The sequence below is a fragment of the Lepus europaeus genome, chromosome 18 (assembly GCF_033115175.1).
Source record: "Lepus europaeus isolate LE1 chromosome 18, mLepTim1.pri, whole genome shotgun sequence".
Taxonomy (NCBI): domain Eukaryota; kingdom Metazoa; phylum Chordata; class Mammalia; order Lagomorpha; family Leporidae; genus Lepus; species Lepus europaeus.
In genome coordinates, this window is record NC_084844.1 from 61,880,731 (window position 1) to 61,901,052 (window position 20,322).

At 60.7% G+C, this 20,322-nt stretch overlaps 1 protein-coding gene across 1 annotated transcript in view; it reads left to right on the forward strand.

Moving 5' to 3' along the window:
• USP22 (ubiquitin specific peptidase 22) overlaps positions 1 to 17,937 on the forward strand; it is a 38,502-nt gene extending 20,565 nt beyond the window's left edge. The window contains exons 3-13 of the mRNA XM_062216633.1: positions 1,940 to 2,053; positions 2,918 to 3,019; positions 3,332 to 3,501; positions 6,453 to 6,600; positions 7,602 to 7,707; positions 9,035 to 9,193; positions 12,782 to 12,908; positions 14,332 to 14,423; positions 15,087 to 15,149; positions 15,331 to 15,480; positions 15,917 to 17,937. Coding sequence (XP_062072617.1) covers positions 1,940 to 2,053; positions 2,918 to 3,019; positions 3,332 to 3,501; positions 6,453 to 6,600; positions 7,602 to 7,707; positions 9,035 to 9,193; positions 12,782 to 12,908; positions 14,332 to 14,423; positions 15,087 to 15,149; positions 15,331 to 15,480; positions 15,917 to 15,959 — 1,274 coding nt within the window. The 3' untranslated portion in view covers positions 15,960 to 17,937. The remainder of the gene's footprint in view (positions 1 to 1,939; positions 2,054 to 2,917; positions 3,020 to 3,331; positions 3,502 to 6,452; positions 6,601 to 7,601; positions 7,708 to 9,034; positions 9,194 to 12,781; positions 12,909 to 14,331; positions 14,424 to 15,086; positions 15,150 to 15,330; positions 15,481 to 15,916) is intronic.
• Positions 17,938 to 20,322: the final 2,385 nt, after the last annotated feature.

The window sequence follows — 20,322 nt, forward strand, 5'->3', positions numbered from 1 at the left end:
GAGTCCCCCTGTGTCTCAGTGGGGCGGCTGTGGGTTTCAGGGGTCTTTCTCGTGCAGGCTCCTGGTGTGCAGCCGCTCGGGGTGTCCTCGCACAGGCCTTGTTGTTTTGGTAAAGGTCTCATTGCTAATTCTAGTGGTCTGCGTCTCCCCGTCCGCCCAGCTAAACGCCAGCGCTGTTGGTCCTCTGAAACCTCTTGGCTCTGGCGGTTTTTCCCAGTTGGTTTTCTCTGCTCTGTGTCACGTGTTTCCACTCTGATGGTTATTTCCTTCCCTCCGCAAGCTTTGGAGGTAGTTGACTTTTTTTTTTTTTTTTTTTAAAGATTTATGCTTTTATTTATCTGAAAGGCAGAGTTACAGAGAGAGGGAGATCTTCCATCTGCTGGTTCACTCTCTGAATGGCCACAATGGCTAGGACTGGGCCAGGAACCAGGAGCTTCCTCTGGGTCTCCCATGTGGGTGCATGGACCCAAGCACTTGGGCCATCTTTTGCTGCTATCCCAGGCCATCAGCAGGGAGCTGGATGGGAAGTGGAGCAGCCGGGACCCAACTAGGCGCCCATATGGGATGCTGGCATCGCAGGTGGCAGCTGTACCTACTGCACCACAGCAGCCCCTCATTTTCATTTGTCTCAAGGTATTTTCTTCCCTCTGACTTCTTTGACTCACTGGTGAGCACTTGTGTTCAAACTCCACATATTTACCAATTTTCTAGCTTTTTTTCCTTCTGGTTCCATCCTCACGAGCAGAAGTCGGTTCTTTGCTCCTCTCCCACGGCCGCCGAGGGGACGTCCGCCAGTTCCCCGAGAGCTCATTGGGACAGGTGTTTGGGCTTACGGATAAGGTGCAGCTTGGGACACCTGCATCCCGTGTCAGGCGCCTGGGTTCAAGTCCCGGCTCTGCTTCCAATCCCAGCTTCCTCTCACATGCCCCCAGAGAGACAGGTAGAGGTGGCTCAAGGAGTTGGTCCCTGCTGTCCAGGATGGACCTGGATTGGGTTCCCAGCTCTCCGTTTAGGTCTGGCCCCGGCCATTGCACATACTTGTCTTTTCCAGTAAAATGGAAAGAGAAGGATTCTGTGCCTTCCAGAGCTGGAGCTCTGACTGTCCGCTGTACACGGGGGCGCCTCTCGCTGCTGGCTGTGCTTCCCTGAAGAACCCTCACCTGAGCCGCAGGCTTGTCTCCAGCGCGGTTTCTCTTCGCTGTCCGCCTGCCGGGGGCCGTGCACAGGACGCCTGGCTAGCTCAGGGCAGCCACAGGCATTTGCTGGACTTTGTCAGTGGCTCAAGGGGGTGATGGGAAGCCCTGGGATCCTTGGGCTGCTCTTCGTAGAGTTTAAATGGCAATGCTTAGCTGCTTTTAAAGGCCCGTCAGTGATATGGGCTGTTAACAGCTGGAGCCGTGTAGTAAAGTGAAGCCGATTTTTAAAAGGAAACCTGTTTGTCAGGAGAGGCTGACGGGGCTAGAGGGACAGCAGGTGTTCTGAAGCGGCTCTTCCGCCTGCTGCATGGACCCCCACACCCCGCCCCCCACATCTGATACTGCCTGGAGGGGCCCAATTCCCCTTCCCCCTTTATTTTTTTGGATTGTTAAGTTGAGAGAGTGCCTGTCTTCCAGGTGCTCAGAGGCCTGGATCTTCCCTGTCTCTGGAATAATTAAGAGCCCAGGCATCAGTCCTGTTGCAGGAAGTCGAGGTTACGAGACTAGAAAGGATCATACCTCGGAGAGTAGCAAAGAGCTTCCAGCAGCCCAAGTAGCCATAACCATGGTAACCGTGCGTTAGGGACAGAGCGAAGGTCTCTTCCCCGCCCAGCTTCCTCCGCCCTTGCAGGAGCTTGCACACAAAGCACAGCCCCTCAGATGCCTGGGGATAGGTGTCTGGTCCCGAGGATGGGGAAGTGGCACGGATGGCCGTACTGAACCCCCTCGCCGCTCTCTCCTAGCCATCGACCTCATGTATGGCGGCATCTACTGCTTCCTGTGCCAGGACTACATCTACGACAAGGACATGGAGGTCATTGCCAAGGAGGAGCAGCGGAAAGCCTGGAAGATGCAAGGTTTGCTGTCGCCTGGGCTGCCCTGCCCCGAGGATGCCGCGCGCCCCAGGGTCCCCTCGTGCCTGGCAAGGGCAGAGCTCTTGTAGAGAGAAATGAGGGCAAGCCGGGGACCCCCACCCACCCACTGCTCACCGAGGGAGACTGTGGTGATGGCTGCTTCCTGTCCAGGGCTGTCCTGGAGAGCTGTCTCCTGGGCGCGTAGCTCTGTCCTTTCCCTCTCAGAAACCCTGTGACGTCCTCAGTGAGTGCGGGTCAGTTACTGGTTTTGTTCAGAACGCTTAGACAGTCGGCTGAAAAGCCCCAGCTGCCCGGCCACAGAAGTGGCAGTTCTGTGCCTGTTCTTGGCACGCGCCTGCGAGGAGCACCTGCTTGCAGTCTGGGCGGCCTGGCCCGGCACAGGGGCCCGTCCAGGTCACAGGTGTCCCTCTGACAGCAGGGTTGACGCTTCTGGAGGCTCTGGGTGCAGACAGCGTGGGGCAGGCTGTGCTGAGCTCCAGCCACGTCACTGGGAGCACACGCGTGCTCACCTGACAGGTGTCCTGCTGCCGTCCCCTCCGTGACTGTCCAGAGGCCCCCACCTCTTGTGTTTTTAATTTTTAAGTTAGTTTATTTTTATTTGAAAGGCAGAGAGGAAGAGCTAGTTCCTGCCCGCATTCCCACAACAGCCAGGGGCCGGGGCCGGTCCAGGCCGACCTGGAGCCTGGAACTCCATGCAGGCCTCCGAGGACTTGGGCCGTCGCCCACCGCCCCGGGAGCTGGGTGGGAAGCAGAGACGGGGCTCCGACATGGGCCAGGCACCTGCCCCCGCCGGTGAGCTCCTGAGTGTGTGTGTGTTCGAGCCCTGGCTCCGTCTGCCTCCTCCAGGGGTCGGGGAGAAGTTTTCCACCTGGGAGCCGACCAAACGGGAGCTGGAGCTGCTGAAGCACAACCCGAAGCGAAGAAAGATCACGTCCAACTGCACCATAGGTGGGCGCGGGCCCCCTCGTCCTGTTCCTACGGAAGAGGGGTTTGAGGAATTCTGCCCCGATGTGGGGCGGCAGGGCGGCCGGGCGGCCCTCAGTGCAGTGCCTGGAGAAGCGGAGAAGCCTGACTGCCGCCGCCATTGCTCTCTTGCTTCCTGAATGGGTGGGTGAAGAAAGGTGGGGACTCCTGTGGGCGGGTGCAGCCTCAGCTCCGCCCCCTCTGCCGTGGATGGGCAGTCCTGCTGCAGCCCCGCCCCTCCATTGTGGGTGGGCGGAGCCGCGCACGGGCAGTGACCCCCGTGTGGCCTCTGTGCAGGTCTGCGGGGGCTGATCAACCTGGGCAACACCTGCTTCATGAACTGCATCGTGCAGGCCCTGACCCACACGCCGCTGCTGCGCGACTTCTTCCTTTCCGACAGGCACCGCTGCGAGATGCAGAGCCCCAGCTCCTGCCTGGTCTGCGAGATGTCCTCGCTCTTCCAGGAGGTGAGTGCCGCTGGCAGGCGCCCCTCTGAGCCGCGGGCAGCGCCCTTGTGCACGGCGTGCAGTTAGTTTCCAAGGGAGAAGCAGTGGGCAGGGGGCGGCTTGTGAGGGCCTGGCAGGGACGCTGGCTCTCACCCTTCCCCCTTGTCGGCCGTCCCGTGTCCCAGGGAGGCACGGCCGTCTTCCTGCAGGGGCTGCCTCGGAGCCTCTGCCCTGCCCGGCAGGCTCCGCAGATCTGCTGGCTGCTGCACTTGGGGGTGCCTCACCGAAGGTTGGAGCCGCACGGCTCCAGACATGCTTTGGTGGGGTTCTCAGAGCCCAGGTCACCCGGCTGGTACCTGCCCAGCAGATTCCTAGAGGAGTCCAGGACCGTTGGGGGCATGCACACCCATCCAGGGTTGGACAGAGCATCCGGCCTGCAAAGCCGAGGTCACCTCCTGCCAGACCCCTTCTGGAGCAGTCTGGCTGGCCTCTGGGCTGCTCTGTCCCCTTGCCACACACCTGCACTAAGCCCATGACTGCTGGGCCTGGAGCTGTGAGCAGACTGACAGGTAGAGAGCAGGACACAGCTGGAAATCAGCTGAGGTTGTGGTGGCACTAGTTGGTTTTTTTTGTTTTGTTTTGTTTTGTTTTGTTTTTAATTTTATTTGAAAGGCAGAGTTAGGGAGAGAGAGATCTGATTCACTCCCCAAGTGACCACAATAGCCAAGCTGGGCCAGGCCCGAAGGCAGGAGCCAGGAGCTTCCTCCACATCTCCCCCATGAGTGGCAGGGGATTTGGTCCATCCTCTGCTGCTTTTCCAGGCGCATGAGCAGGGATTGGATCGGAAGTGGAGCAGCCGGGACTCAAACTGGCGGCCACATGAGATGCTAGCGCTGCAGGCGGGCGGCTTGACCTGCTACGCCATGACGCTGGCCCGTGTTGCTGGTTCTGCCAGAGCTGCTGTGCTGGTGCTTCTTAACACAAGTGCCGCCGTTGCCAGTGGGAGTCTCGTGAAGCCCATGCAGTGGTTAAGCTGCTGTTTGGGGCGCCCGAATCCCGTATTGCAAGGCCTGGGTGCCAGTCCCAGCTGCATCTCCCAGTGTCCTGCTAATGTGCTTTCTGGGAGGTGGCAGGTAATGGCTCAGAGGGGTGGGCCCTGCCACTCACGTGGGAGACCGGGATGGAGTTCCCGACTCCTGGTCTCAGCCTGACCCAAACCTGGCCATTGAAATGAACCAGCAGATAGGAACTGTCTGCCTCTAACTTTTTGTTTGTTTGTTTGTTTTGACAGGCAGAGTGGATAGTGAGAGAAAGGTCTTCCTTTTTGCTGTTGGTTCACCCTCCAATGGCCGCTGCGGCTGGCACATCGTGCTGATCCGAAGCCAGGAGCCAGGTGCTTCTCCTGGTCTCCCATGTGGGTGCAGGGCCCAGGGACTTGGGCCGTCCTCCACTGCCTTCCCGGGCCATAGCAGAGAGCTGGCCTGGAAGAGGGGCAACCGGGATGGAATCCAGCGCCCCAACCTGGACTAGAACCCGGTGTGCCGACGCCACAAGGCAGAGGATTAGCCTGTTAAGCCACGGCAACGGCCTTGTTTTTTGTTTTTTTTTTTAAGATTTTATTTATTTAGTTGAAAGGTAGTTACATCTTCCATCCTCTGGTTTACTCCCCAAATGGCTGCAACAGGCAGGGCTCAGCCAGGCTGAAGCCAGGAGCCAGGAACCAGTGCTCATAAGGGATGCCAGCCTCACAGGCAGTGGCTTAACCTGCTGTGCCACAGTGCTGGCCTCTCCATGAACTTGGGCACTTTCCTGGGCGCGTTAGCAGGGAGCTGGATCGGAAGTGGAGCAGCCGGGACTCGAACCGGTGCCCATATAGCATGCTGGTGCCTCAGGTGGCAGTTAACCCACTGTGCCACAGCACTGGCCCCTGTCTGGTTGTTTGTTGAACTCAAGTTTGTTGAACTCAAGTCTATCACAGTATAGTGGATGTCAGCACAGTTTGCCTTTCAACGCAGAGATCATGAATTTGGACAAATGGGTGGTTGTGTAACTCCTACCACACTCAAGACAGCAAACGGGGCCGGCGCTGTGGCGTAGTGGGTAAAGCCGAGCATTTTTCTTAGCTGCCTCTGGCCTGGCTGAGGAGCCTCTGGCCAGCCTTGCCTGTGGGGAGGGTGAGGAGTAAGTCCCAGCTCTGGTTGGAGCTGTGGCTCCAGCTGTGCGCTTTGTTCCCAGTTGGTGAGCGCTGTCGGATTCTGATTTAGAAAGAGGATGTCCCCCGGGGTGAGGGCGAGCTCACCTGGTGCTAGAGCCACCTGCGCTTGCTCTGTTTACAAAAGGGGACTTTTGGAATCGTGGGCTGTGGTGGTGGACTTGTCTGTCGCTCCGTCGCCCCCAGGGTGTGAGGTCTCGGTGGCTCCCCCTGCGTGAGCTCAGGTGGCCGTGCCTGGAGGACCCCTCTCCGTCGCTGGAGCAGAGGCCCTCCGCCGTGTTCGTAGAGAGGCGTGGCCTTTCTCGTGTGTGTTTCTGCCCCGGCATTCGGCGTGGGTGTTTGTCCAATGGCCAGTGCAGCGGTGGCGACGTTGCGTGTCGGCGCTCAGAGAAGTTCCCAGTCAGCCCCAGCACTTCCAGAACGAGTAGCAGCATCCCGACCGCGCGGTGAATTCTCCTCCCCGGCAGCTGAGGCTGGGCACATGCGTCCTGTGGAGCTGTCTTCGGCCTCTGTGGTGTCCTGGGCACAAACCCCAGCCGACTGAGGGCTTCGGCCCCTCTCTCCCCACGCCCACACTGTGCCACTGCGTCGGTAAACCGTCCGCATGCCTAGTGCACCAGGGGGTGGGTGCGTGTGTCCTGGGCCAACAAGTTCCTTTGGGACTAGCGGGCCAAGCACATGCAGCTGGATTACCTCTGGTCAGACGAGCCCCGGGCCACTCCCGGTGGCCCCACAAGCGTCCCCTCTTCTCTCTGAGCAGTTTTACTCGGGGCACCGGTCCCCACACATCCCGTACAAGCTGCTGCACCTGGTGTGGACGCACGCGCGGCACCTGGCTGGCTACGAGCAGCAGGACGCGCACGAGTTCCTCATTGCCGCCCTGGACGTCCTGCACCGGCACTGCAAAGGTGGGTGTGGTGCCCGGGGCGCGGCGGGGAGGGGGAGGGGAGGAGCAGGGGGGAGCAGTGAGGGTGCAGCGGGGGAGGAGGTGGGGGCAGCCCCGCCTGATTCCTGCTGCACCAGGCACAGTTGTGATGTTTGCCAGTAAGTCACAGTCCGCAATTACTCCCCAGCTGTCTCGATGCTGGCCTCTGACCCCCATGACCTGTTGCAAGCAGTATCCCCCAAGCCCTTCATCCCATCCACAGTCTGTGCCGCCCCAGCCCTCCCTGGCCCCGTGGCCGGTTCTTCTTGATCCCAGCCGGGGGCTCTTGAAACTCTGCTTCTTCCACTGCGTGGCCTCCAGGTGGGGCGCCCTCATGAGGGGAGGTTTCCATACGGACACCTTCTGGCAGGGGTGGGGGAGTATGGCTGAGCCACTGGAGCCACACTGGGCCTCTGCCCGCCCTTCTCCCCGTGGAAGTCCCCGTCTGGAGGGTCCCCACATGGGTGGGGGGCGGGGCTGTAACCGAGGAGGTCTCGGGGACTCACCTTGTGGGGGAAGCTGCTCGCTGTGGGCTCCTGCAGCTTCCGGGCCACTACAGCAAGTTCTGAGAGGAGCTGGTTTTTGTCCAAGTTGCCATGCTTGCAAAGATCAAGCGTTGTCGGCTGCCTGCACCCAGAGCTCCTTGTCCGGCTCAGGGATGGCTGTTCCCACGCCTTTGGTCCCTGCACCATGATGCCCTGTGGCTCAGGAACACCCACTCTTAGATAAGCGGACCCTCCGTCAGCTGCTGTGGCTTTGGCTTCTGCTTTCTTGGCACTCTGATTCCTGCTGAAAAACGCTGAGGCAGGGGGTGGGGGTGTGGGGTGGTGTTTCCTGCCCAGGCGTGACGGCCGCTCTGCCCGGGCTGTCTGCCCACGCTCCGGGCAGCCCTTCCTTGTGGGCTCGCATGTCCCTCGGGGCCCGGGGAGCCTGCCACCTTGGAGGGTGCGGCCGCTAAGCCCCAGCGCCGTGCTCTGTCCCCAGGTGACGATAACGGCAAGAAGGCCAACAACCCGAACCACTGCAACTGCATCATCGACCAGATCTTCACCGGAGGGCTGCAGTCGGACGTCACCTGCCAGGTCTGCCAGTGAGTGTCCCGGCCGCCGCCCCCACCCGCGGCCTCTGTGTCCCGGCCGCCCGCTCGGCCTCTGTGTCCTGGCCCCCACGCAGCCTCTGTGTCCCGGCCGCCTGCCCCCACCCGCTTGGCCTCTGTGTCCCAGCCCCTGCGCGGCCTCTGTGTCCTGGCCCCCACGCGGCCTCTGTGTCCCGGCCGCCCGCCCCCACCCGCGCGGCCTCTGTGGCAAGGGCGGCGCCTGGTTTTTTCGGGCACTCACAGGAGCGCCTGCAGCAGCCTGCAGGCGAGGGACAGGTGCTTTACTTACACAGGCGGGCCTGTCAGTCACTGAGACGAGACAGCTCGGCGGGTGCCGAAGGTGGGTGGGAGGTCGTGCCGGTTGGCCGGCGGCGTGCTCCCTACACCCTCGGTGCCGGGCACGGCTGCATCCTGGACGCAGGCTCGTCCCCTGGCCCCCGAGCGCGCAGGTTTTGCAGGGTCACGGGTTCCCCTCTGTGTCTGTTCACAGCCCCAGGCTGCAGGCTCAGGAAAGAATCCTCTGCTTGGTTACGTTGTAGAGTCCCGCGGTCACCCTCGGCGCACACTGGAGGCGTCCTGGCCCCGAGCCCTTGAAGTCGTTTCAGTGTCTGCCATTGTGTAGGGCGGAGCAGGTGCTGCCCTGGCGCAGGTGCAGGCACGGGTACAGGGTATTTTTGTGAGTAGCAGAGACAGTGCTGGGCCTTGGCTCTGAGCAGCTTGTACCCGCCCGCTGACCGTGAGCTACCCAGTCCCTTCGCCAGGGGGAATCTCCGGGTTTAATATCTCTCTAGTAAATTTCCAGCCTATTTCTACTGTAAGGTCTCTGGGCAGGTGCTGGCTGTGTTTGATGCAGCACCCGCTGCCCCCCTGCAGGGGCTGCAGGCCCGGCCGCTGCCTTCTCAGCCTGAAGTGTGCCTTGGGTCTCTGCTGTCCACGAGAGGGGCAGTGGCAGTTTGCAGGCAGTTTCCAGGTAGCAGCGTGGATGCTGAGGCTCTGGACCAAGAGCCTGGAATGTGCACTTTCAGAAAACCCCTAGGTGCTGGCCATGATCTGCTGGCTTGGGAGACTGTTGTTTTCTCAGCAACCTTTGCCTCCCAGGCATGACTCGGATCCCTGGTAGGGGCTTGGAGCCCCAGGCTTGTCTGGCGTGAGCGCTGCTGCTCTGTCCTGGCCTGGGAGGGCCTCAGACGGGGCACGTTGAGGGTGGGGTGGGCGACGGGGGCAGGGTGCGCGTTGGGGGTGGGGGGTGCGTTGGGGCCGGGCATTGTTGGGGGCGCAGAGGCGTTGGTCCTCAGTGCACCTGCACCTCCCTCTGCTCCAGTGGCGTCTCCACCACCATAGACCCCTTCTGGGACATCAGCTTAGACCTGCCCGGCTGCTCCACTCCCTTCTGGCCCCTGAGCCCCGGCAGCGAGGGCAGCGTGGTGAACGGCGAGAGCCACGTGTCTGGCACCACCACGCTCACCGACTGCTTGCGCAGGTAAGAGGCCTGGCCCTGGCACGGGGACAGTGCCGGCCAGTGCCAGGGGGTCTTGGGAAATTTCAGAGGAGGCGTGTGCTGTGAAACAACTATGCGTTCGCACTGAACAAACCATTTTTTTACTTCTTTTCTTTACTTTTTTTTAAGATTTATTTATTTGAGAGGCAGAAAGAGAGGGCTTCCATCCGCTGGTTCACTCCCCAAATGGCCACAATGGCCGAAGCTGCACCGAACCGAAGCCAGGAGCCAGGAGTTTCCTCCGGGTCTCTCATGCAGGTGCAGGGGCCCAAGCACTTGGGCCATCTTCTGCTGCTTTCCCAGGCCATAGCAGGAAGCTGGATGGGAAGTGGAGCAGCCGGGACTCGACTCAGTACCCATATGGGACGCCGGCACTGCAGGGCAGCTTTACCTGCCACGCCACAGTACCAGCCCCTTGCTACCTTTTTATTTTTTTTTTAAATTCTTTTGAAAAGATTTATTTATTTATTTGAAAATCAGAGTTACACAGAGAGAGGAGAGGCAGAGAGAGAGAGAGAGGTCCTCTATCCGATGGTTCACTCCCCAATTGACCGCAGCAGCCGGAGTTGCACTGATCCAAAGTCAAAGAGCCAGGAGCTTCTTCCAGGTCTCCCACATGGGTGCAGGGGCCCAAGGACTTGGGCCATCTTCTACTGCTTTCCCAGGCCACAGCAGAGAGCTGGATTTGGAAGAGGAGCCAGCCAGGACTGGAACCGGCGCCCATATGGGATGCTGGTGCTTCAGGCCAGGGTGTTAACCCGCTGCACCACAGCGCCAGCCCCTACCCTTGCTACCTTTTTTTTTTTTTTTTTTTTTTTTTGACAGGCAGAGTTAGTGAGAGAAGAAGAGAGAGAAAGGTCTTCATTCTGTTGGTTCACCCCCTATGTGGCTGCCATAGCTGGTTGCTGTGGCCGGCACACCGTGCCGATCCGAAGCCAGGAGCCAGGTGCTTCTCCTGGTCTCCCATGTGGGTGCAGGGCCCAAGTACTTGGGCCATCCTCCACTGCCTTCCTGGGCCACAGCAGAGAGCTGGCCTGGAAGAGGGGCAACCGGGACAGAATCCGGCGCCCCGACCGGGACTAGAACCCGGAGTGCCGGCAGAGGATTAGCTAAGTGAGCCACGGCGCTGGCCCCTTGCTACCTTTTTAAAGTGCCCTTGTAGGACTCCATTTTCCATTGCTGTAATGAGATACTTGGCCACTGCGTAATTGACTTTAAAAAAAAAAAAAAAAAAAAAAAGCTCTCACCCGCCTCTGACCTCTGGCGAGGACCTTCTAGGGAGCAGGTCAGGATCACAGCAGCACAGCAGCGGGGGGCCGGGGTGCACACCCACAGGGCGGGGCCGCGGCTGGGAGAGCTTACCGTGGTCCTGTGACCCCTTCCAGTGCCACCAATAGGCACCTTGCAGCAGTCCCCACCTCCTAAAGGTTCTGCCCCTCCCGATGGTGCCACCCTGGGGCCCACGCCTCCAACCCCTCAGGGGACGCACACAGACCCACAGCCAGGCCCACACCTCCACCCTCAGGGGACGCACACAGACCTGCAGCCAGGCCAGCACAAGCAGTGGCTGAGCCAGGAAAAGCCCAGCATCCAGGACCAGGCCCCGGGCAGGGACAGCGCCCTGAGGACAGGTGGAGCCTTCGCTGCACTTGGTACCCAGCAGGCGCTCCTAGGTTGTCTTTTGCGAGATGAGTGGCTGTGTCTGCCTCCCGAGCTTTGCCTGGCTCCCGAGCGGTTCTCCACCTCCAGTCCCGGGTAAATGAGAAAGAGAGCAGATCTCGAAGCTTCCTGGCCCTCTGTGGGTGACGGGCAGTGCCCGGCTGTGAGCTGAGGGGCTGGCCCCTCTCGCCTGGGCACCTGCAGCCGTTTTCTGATTCAGCCGTTTACGAGGTGGTCCGTTGAGGCAGGTGCTGGCGTTTAGGGTGCAGCTGCTCGGCCCTGTGGAGGCCCCAGGAGGCCTCCCTTTGTTCCCCCTTCCCTGCAGCGGTCCGCGGTCACTGCCAGAGCGGACGGGCTGCGTACGAGAGCTGCTCAGCCTCTGGTTACCTCGCTGCCCTTGTCAGCAGGAACAAAGCTGCGTGTGTGTATGGGTGTGCCTGTGTGTGTGCGCGCGCTGTTGAACGTGGTGTCAGCCTTGCTTCTCAAGTTAATGACCTGCAGTGGGCCCTCCACAGCTTTGACTTAAGCAGAGCACTTTGCCGGAGTCCTCACTGAGTCACTTACGTCATGAAAGGGGGCAGTCGCCCTTCACGGTTGGGCTGGCGCAGACCCTGAGTTGGGGTGGGGGTGGGTTGCACCCCCTCCTCCGCTGTGCACAAAGCAGAGCGGCTCTTGGTGAAGTTCTGCTGAGGCCTGGCACGTAGTTCCCACACGTGCCAGAAACGCTCACTGTGGTTGGTTTTGTTTTGTTTTGTTTTGTTTTTTAATTTATTTATTTGAAAGGCAGAGTTTTACAGAGACAAACAGATCTTCCTTCTGGTTTGTTCCCCAAATGACCACTAACTGCCAGGGCAGGGCCAGACTGAAACCAGGAGCCTGGAATTCCATCCTCGGACTCACACATGGGTGGCAGGGGCCCAAGCAATCTGGCCGTCTTGGGCTACCTTTCCAGGGGCATTAGCAGGGAGCTGCATCGGAAGTGGAGCAGCCAGGACTCAAACCAGGGCCCACGCAGGATGCTGGCACTGGGGGCAGCGGTTTAGCCTGCTGTGCCACACCAGCCCCTCCCTGAGTTTCTCACACAGCTTGTGTATGTATGTGTGTGTGTGTTTATTTTAACTGCACCTGAAAGACCAACAGACACAGAGGGACAGGGAGAACTACCATCTGCTATTTCACTCCCGGAACGCCTGGCCAGAGCCAGGAGCTGGAAGTCAACTCAGGTCTCCCATGTGGGTGGCAGGGGCCCGAGTGGCTTGAGTCGTCACCGTCTGCTGCCTCCCAGGGTGTGCATCAGCAGGAGCTGGATCAGAAGTCGAGGAGCTGCAACGGCCCAGGCTGGAGCCAGGAACTCCATCCAGGTCTCCCACATGGGTGCAGGCACCCAAGCACTTGGGCCATCTTCCTCTGCTTTCCCGGGCCATTAGCAGGGAGCTGGATCTATAAGTGGAGCAGCCAGGACTCGAACCGGCTCCCATATGGGAAGCTGGCATCGCAGGCGGCAGCTCAGCCTGCTGCACCTCGGCGCCAGCCCCGACGCAGCCTTTCTGACATCACAGACTCTTCACCTGGTTCGGGCTGTTGCAAACAAAGCTGCCGTAGAATTGTGTATGGTTTTTGTGTGCACATTGCATTTTGATTTCTCCGGGACAGTCTCATCTGCTGGGTCGTATTGCAGTTAAAGGCCCGTTACCTATTCCCTGGCCCTTTGCTGCAGCCAGAACATTGAAGGTGAATATTTTTAGAAGCACCAGGGGAGAAAAGATGAAGGAGGAAGAACTTGTGTCGCTCACTGTGGAATTCCAAACACGTGCACATGTGACTGTGGGCACACAGGGGACAAGAGTCTACGGGCCAGGGTCCAGCACGGCCATCTCTGACCGCACTCTCGGCTCTCTCAACACCCGGCAGGTTCACCAGACCGGAGCACCTGGGGAGCAGCGCCAAGATCAAGTGCAGTGGTTGCCATAGCTACCAGGAGTCCACCAAGCAGCTCACCATGAAGAAATTGCCCATCGTGGCTTGTTTTCATCTCAAGGTCGGTCTGCTGGGCGGCCGGTCGAAACCGCCTGCGGTCCCCGGGTCCCCGGCACAGCTCACGGGGCACGCTATGACCCCAGTGCACGGTGGGAGGGGAGTGAGCTGCTCCCTGGGCGGCAGTTGGGAGGTTTTCTTCCACCCAGGTCCTGCAGTTCCCCTGCCCACATTTTGTTGTTCGTTCATAAACACAGAGGCTTAGCATCGCAGTGTTGTGCTGAGGCCTTCCTGAGCCCGTTCTGCAAACAGCCAGGGGCTCTGCAGGCTGCCTGCCGCTTCTTTAAGAGGCAGAATGACAGAGACTCGCCCATCCACTGGTTCACTCCCCAAATGGCCACGACAGCCAGGGCTGGGCCAGACCGAAGCCAGGAGCTTCCCCTGGGTCTCCCACGTAGGTGCAGGAGCCCAAGCACTTGGGCCATCCTCCACTGCTTTCTCAGACACATTAGCAGGGAGCTGGATCGGAAGTGGAGCAGCCAGGACTCAAACCAGTGTCTCTGTGGTTTGCTCATGTCGCAGGCGGTGGCTTTACTTGCTCTGCCACAGCTCCAGCACCCGAGGGTGCTTTTAAATACAGGACCCTCCTGGCTCACTGCCTGATCGATCTCCTGCGTTGGTTTGCTGCCGCAGGTTGCTGGGGTGGCAGGGTTGGGAGGAGGGAGACCTCCTGTACACCGCCCCCCCCCCAGAAGGCCCAGCCTTTTTAGGACCTGACTTGAACCTCATAATTGAGGCCTGTGTGGGGTTCACTTTGTGCTGGTGACTCTGTTGTACCTGAGCGAGTATGAACAAAGGAGCTCCACACATTGATAAAATTTGATGGTCCTTTATTTGCCGGCGGTGGAGAGTGGGCTCATGCCCTGAAGAACTCTAGACCCTGAAGCCCAAAGCAACAGGGTTTATAAAGGCAAAAACCACAAAATCGGGAGGGGAATACATGGTTGCTAGGATCGGGGGGAATACATGGTTACCGGGGTCAAGCTGACCTAAAACCTATGCAAAACTAGTATCAATTATAATCTTGACAATACCAATTGCAATCTTAACGATTTCAATTATAATCTTGACATTAATCCAGGTATTGGTTTTAATCATATGTAGGACTTAGACAAATTACATTTTTATTGTTAACCCAGGTGTAGCCTACTCACTTCCAAGCTTGAGTGATCATGGTAGGGGGTTTCTGTGCTCTGCCAAGTGTGATGTAGTGGACTGCTATTGTTCAACTGTTTTAGATCATAGTGTCAGACCAGAGTCTCACGGTGTGGGGGGGCACCTTCCCAGAATGGAGTCTCAGGTTCTCCAAAATGGAGTCCCTACTGTCAAGGTGCTACTTCAACTCAGCTCCAGATGCGAGCAGAAGGCGATTCGTAAGACAGAGTGGGGAGCTCCCTCTCACCCTCCCTCCCCGCCCCTGTCTGCAGCGCTTCGAGCACTCGGCCAAGCTGAGACGCAAGATCACCACGTACGTGTCCTTTCCCCTGGAGCTGGACATGACTCCCTTCATGGCCTCCAGGTGGGCGGCGTCTCTTCCGCCACGAGCGGCTGGGGGTGCAGACTGGGGGGGCGGAGGCGACACGAGCCTTTACCTTCCTGAAACAGTTCTTTCCTTTTTAAAGTTTTATTTATGAGGGGCATGGGGGCTGCAGTGGTTGGGCAGAGAGATCTCCCACCTGCTGGTTCACTCCCCCAGTGCCCATAACAGGCTTGGCTGGACCAGGCTGGAGCCAGGATCTCTATCCAGGTCTCCCGTGTGGGGTGGCAGGGACCCAAGCGCTCGGGCCATCTTCCGCTGCTTTCCCAGGCTGTTAGCCGGCAGCTGGATGGGCAGTGGAGCAGCTGGGTCACAAGCCGGTGATCATGCGGGATGCCGGTGCACAGTGCCAGCCGCTGTGTGATATTTTTTGTGGAAGCAGCCGCGTCAGCTGTGGAGGCCTCACATCTGTCCCAGCTGCGCTCCATCCTCGGGAGAGGCTGCAGTGGAAGTGCCAGGAGGCGTGGCCAGGCCTGTGCCCCGTACACAGCCTGCACCTGCTGCCATAGCCATCACGGGGCGGGGGTAGGGGGAGTGTGTCCCCCTGCAGCACGTGGCGGGGTGGCCCTGGACGCACACAGCCCCCTGCGTGTCTTCGGGCACTTGCTTTACCACCCCTGCTGAGTTCGGCTCCTGTCGTGGCAGCAAGGAGAGCAGGATGAACGGGCAGTACCAGCAGCCCACAGACAGCCTCAACAATGACAACAAGTGAGTCGTGGGCAGCCCCGGGGGCGGGGAGCCAGGGGCAGGGCCCCCTCCCACGGCTCTGTGCTGCGAGCCCTGCCCGCTGCTGGGGGGGTTGGCGTCGGGTCCTCAGGGGCCCGCCTGGCACGGGTGTCTGCTTCCTGATGGGGACCCCATGGAGTCAGCCGCTGTCCCCCCCCCTCAGGTACTCCTTGTTTGCGGTCGTGAACCACCAAGGCACCCTGGAGAGCGGCCACTACACCAGCTTCATCCGCCAGCACAAAGACCAGTGGTTCAAGTGCGATGACGCCATCATCACCAAGGCCAGCATCAAGGATGTGCTGGACAGTGAAGGGTGCGGCCCGGGCCTGGCTCTGGAGGGAGAGAGGGAGGGAGGCCCTTGGCGGGCAGCGCCACCTCCCCTTGTGCCAAAACCGCATCGGGGGGGGGGGGGGGACACCTTCCAAGGACTGCTGAGAGCTTGCTCTGCAGCGGGCACCTCCCTGGCCACGGGCGCCCCCTAGCGCACGGAACGGCACGCGGCAGCTCCTACCCACCCGGTCCAGGGCTGCAGCAGACCCAGCTGCCTGGAGCAGAGTTCCAGGCGCCAGGGAGGTGGGGCTGGACTTGGTGGTGCCAGCTGTCGCGTGCGCAGGCCGGCGAGGTTCTCGCTTCCTTGTGGAGAGGAAAACCAAAGCCATGCAGCCCCGGGGGTGGGCGGCGGGCAGCTGCCTGCAGGGGCCGGGCAGGTGTCGGCCTTCCCCGAGCCCCCACGTCTCTGTTTCCCCCAGGTACCTGCTCTTCTACCACAAACAGTTCCTGGAGTACGAGTAGCCTCGTCCGCGGCCGGCCAGCCAGGACGAAGGTGACGAGTTGGCGACCTCACCGACGACCCCGGCCTCCCTGACAGCGTTCCGGCCCGCGGGCCCCTCTGCCCAGGCTGGGCCCCCGCAGGGACTGCACAGAGGCTGCAGCGCTGGCTGGAGGGCCCTGCCCCTGGGGCGTCTCGCGGGTGCCTCCCTTGGTGGCTGCCCAGCCTGCGTCCGCGCCCATGCCCACGCCCAGGGGCGTCCATGGCAGCTGTGGGCAGGCAGGGCCAGGGCGGCTGCTGTGCCGGGGCCCGGAACCACACTGCATGAGGACGCACCGGCCGGAGCCATCTCGGGTTTCTAGAAGTAGGCTTTCTGACCCTCCCTCCTCTCCCCTGATGGTGGCCGCCTCCTGGGGTTTCTGCCGACTGTGCGTGGGTGGAGCTTGCTTTCTACTTGGTGCTTCCGTTCCAGGGGCGGGCACAGCGGAGGGAGCCAGGTTGCCGCTGCCCATGTTCTCTCTGGGGTCTGAATGGGGAGGGGGGCAAGCAGAAGGTCTCTGGGCGGTCTTAGCGGCCCCTTTCCTCCTCCTCCCCTTCCTGGTCCGCTCTCCCAACTCCTCTCCCTCACTGCCGGCGCGGGGATGCTGGGGCTGCAGCTGGAGTGGCCTGCAGGGGCCGTGGGCGGTGCGCGAGGGGTACCTGCTTCGTGTGTGGGCCGGGAATGAAGTGGCTCCAGGGCCGGGCTTGCCTGTAGAAGCAGCCAGGGAGGCGTGTTCCCTGGGATTCTGTATTTAGGGACTCAGAATGAACATGTCATCCTCATGGATCAAGGAAGTTCAAATTAAAATATTTTAAGCTGGGGAAACTGTTTTGTTGGCTGAGAGACTGCAGGAGAGTGGCGGTGGGAAACCCCCCCCCCACTACCACCTTTGCCCCCCAGGTGGGCACAGTCAGGGCCTGCGGCATCCCCACGGCCTGCGACTTGACAGCTTGCCTGCACTGTCCTGTTGCGCCCATGTGCTTAGTAGGGTTAAGAGCCGAAGCGTTTTCAGGGGGCTGGGGTGACCCGGTGCTGAGTCGGGCACAGCTTGGAGCAGGGGAAGTGGCTTCGGGACTCTGAGCTGGGAAACCCTTCTGGAAGGCTTGCGCACCACGGGGCACCCTGGCCTGCTGGGTGTCCAGGCGCAGGCGTGGCCGGGCCTGTGTGCCGGCCTGGGCCTCTGTGGCGAGTCCCCTGGGCCCCACGCAGCAGCTCCTCCTGTCCCCGACGAGTGTCAGCCACGCCCAAGACACTGGTGCCAGGAGCCAGGTGGCGCCCTGCCCTGCACTCCTGCCTCCTGCCTGTGGGCACTGCATTCCAAGTTCCATGTGTCCCCTGGGGACATGACGCTGATGTCCTGAGTCGGCGACTCTGCCTGCTTCCAGCTCCCCAGTGCTGCTTTCTGTTCAGGAAAATGGTGTTCCATTTCCCGGTAATGCCCCGCCCTCGCCTCACACCCTGCACGTCCTGCAGACACCTGGGGTGCAGCCCGCCCCGTACCCTACACCCTACGGCACCTGTACCGCCCCTGCGTCTCTGAGATGCCGGCCCCACCCCACACCCCGCACCCACACGTCCTCCCAGACGCCTGGGGTGCAGCTCAGCCCCACACCCGCACCCCTCGTGACCGCGACCTGCGTTTCTGCGATGCCGGCCTCGCACCCCGCACCCCGCCGCGGTGCTTCACGGGAAGGCGCCCCCTCCCCTGCTTGCCGCGTGTGCTTCGCGTCGTGTGACATTGATGTGCCCCTGCCAGTTCCAGTGCCCGTTGCGTGTGCTCTTGCTCTGAAGACAAGCCGGAAGAGACCAGTTCCGATGCTCGTGCTGTGGTTGGAGATTCGATGGCCAGACGTCCGCCCCTCCCCACCCCTCCCCTCCCTGTCGTCGGAGGACCCGCGCGCTCCGGCCTCCTCCCTTCCCGGCTTGTAGTCTCTCCCCTTATAATAAAGCTGCATTTTATTCCGAAAAATAACCGGAAGCCCGGCTCCCTCCTTACTGCCAGGGTGGCGGGGCTGCAGCACCTCGGCGGCCGCCCCCTCCCCCACACATGGACTTGCAGCCGCGGCCTTTGCTGGAGCGCGCATGGAGGTCACCTGAGGCCTTGTAAGGGCTGGGATCAGGCCAGGTGACAACCGTGTGATGCCCCGTGTGACAGTGCCGGCGAGGACGTGGCACGTGGGCAGAACACGCACAGCAGTGGGAGTGTGTGACTGTGTAGCTGGTTAGGGGGCTGGTGTGGACTCCGTGGCCCCGTCCCCTCCCCAGGCTTTGGCAATCAGGGCTCTGGAGCTGGTTGCCCCAGACCTCTGCGAGTTCTGAGCAGGTGTGCACCTCCTGTTTTGCATGCGTGGGTTGCAAACCTCTGTGGGAGAGCCTCTCACCTACCTCCCCTGGGAATACCAAGAGGCACCGGACAGCCCCACCGCGGTCCTCACAGGGTCCTTGTGCCCCTGGAGTGGCAGGCGCTCCAAATAGAACCACTGTTGGGTCGGGCGCCCCGCGGGGTCTGAGAACTTCCCAGGCCAGGAATGAGAATTACCTGTGATGGATGGGGTTGCAAAGTGCGGCACCAGAGCCATGCCCATTACCCTTACCTTGATCTCTGCTCCTCCCATCCCAGCCTTGGCAACCAGAAACAAATGGTTTTTCTTGCAAGCTGGGGATGCACTGGGGCTTCCCCATAGCATTGTCTTGAGCCAGCCCAGCTGCTGCTTCCAGGGACTTGCGGCCCCCCGCCCTCACCACCCCACCCCCTGAAGGCAGCTTCCAAACAGCATGTGGGTTGGCTCCAGTGGAGACGGATTCCTGCCCCTTGACTGCGGCAGGGCCTGGTGCAGGGCGCTGGTCTTCCTGGGGGTGAGTCAGTCTGCCATGCAGGGCAGGGTCAGCCCGGTGGACCCTAGTGAGGGCAAGTGCGTGACCTTGAGCCCACTCTGGGCTCTGGTGCGCAATGTCTCCTTTGCCCGTGGCTCAGCCAGGGGGCAGGGTTCTAAAGACCAGCTGCATCTGCAAGCTCACAGGTGTGTCCATGGGGGACTGAGAGCGTCCCGTGGCCAGCAGGGACACAGGGGTCTTTACCGGCCTTGAGGTCATCCGCACCCAGACCTCGTTGCCCTCTCAATTCTGTTCCTTCCACGCCCTTGACAGCCAAGCTATCAGTGAGACCTCCCCTGTGTATGGATGTAGTTCCAGCCCTGAGCCCTGGCTCACCCAGACCAGGGGATGCTCCAAGCTCCACTCCCTGGGGGGGGGGGGTTCCCTTTGAGATCACTCCCTGTGGGCTTGTGGCACAGCAGGTTAACGCACTGCCTGCAGTGCAGACATCCCATATGGGCGCCAGTTCAAGGTCTGGCTGCTCCACTTCCCATCCAGCTCCCTGCTAATGCTCCTGGGAAAAGAAGCTGGGAGACCCAGATGGAGTTCCAGCCTCCTGGCTTCAGCCTGGCTGAGCCGCAGCCTTTGTGGCCATTTGGGGAATGAACCAGTTGGTGCAAGATCTCTTGTCTCTCTAACTCTTGCTTTTTCAAATAAATAAACCTTCCAAAAAGAAGTTCTGGGGCCGGCGCTGTGGTGCAGCAGGTAAAGCTGCCACCTGCAGTGCCAGCACCCCATATGGATGTCGGTTCGAGTTCTAGCTGCTCCACTTCCGATCCAGCTCCCTGCTATGGCCTGGGAAAGCAATAGAAGATAGCCCAAGTGTTTGGGCCCCTGCACCCACGTGGGAGACCAGGAAGAAGCTCCTGGCTCCTGGCTTCAGATCGGCTCAACTTCGGCCATTATGGCCATTTGGGGAGTGAACCAGTGTAACTCTTTCAAATAAATAAATCTTAAACGCAGCATTTCTCCAAATGCATCACCCCCCAGCCTTTGGATTGCAGAGATGGGGGCGGTGGGGGGGGGGGGTGCTGAGAACAGCTGCCTGGGGCCCAGCACAGGAAGAGACGCCCTGCCACCCACGCAGGTGCTGCTTCGAAGAACTGCGGGCCCAGCGCGGGTCAGCGGAAGAGCGGGAATCCACACTGGCCACGCGCTCTTTTCCTGGGGCTTCCGCCAGGACTTCAACCCGGCCCTTGCAGGGTGGTGCCAGTCAGGGAGGGAGGCGGCCAGCGCCGCAGGACGCACTGCAAGACAGCAAACGCAGTGCCATCCACCCCGCAGGCACACAGCAGTGAGGGGGCGGGGCGACAGGTGTGCCCGCCTCCGCATCTGAGCACCTCCCACCTTTGTCTCAGGCTGGCGGGGCAGCGGAAATCAGCGGACACACAACAGGGGAGGGGGAGAGGGAGAGGGAGAGGGAGAGGGAGAGGGAGAGGGAGAGGTCTTCCATCCACTGGTTCACTCCCCAG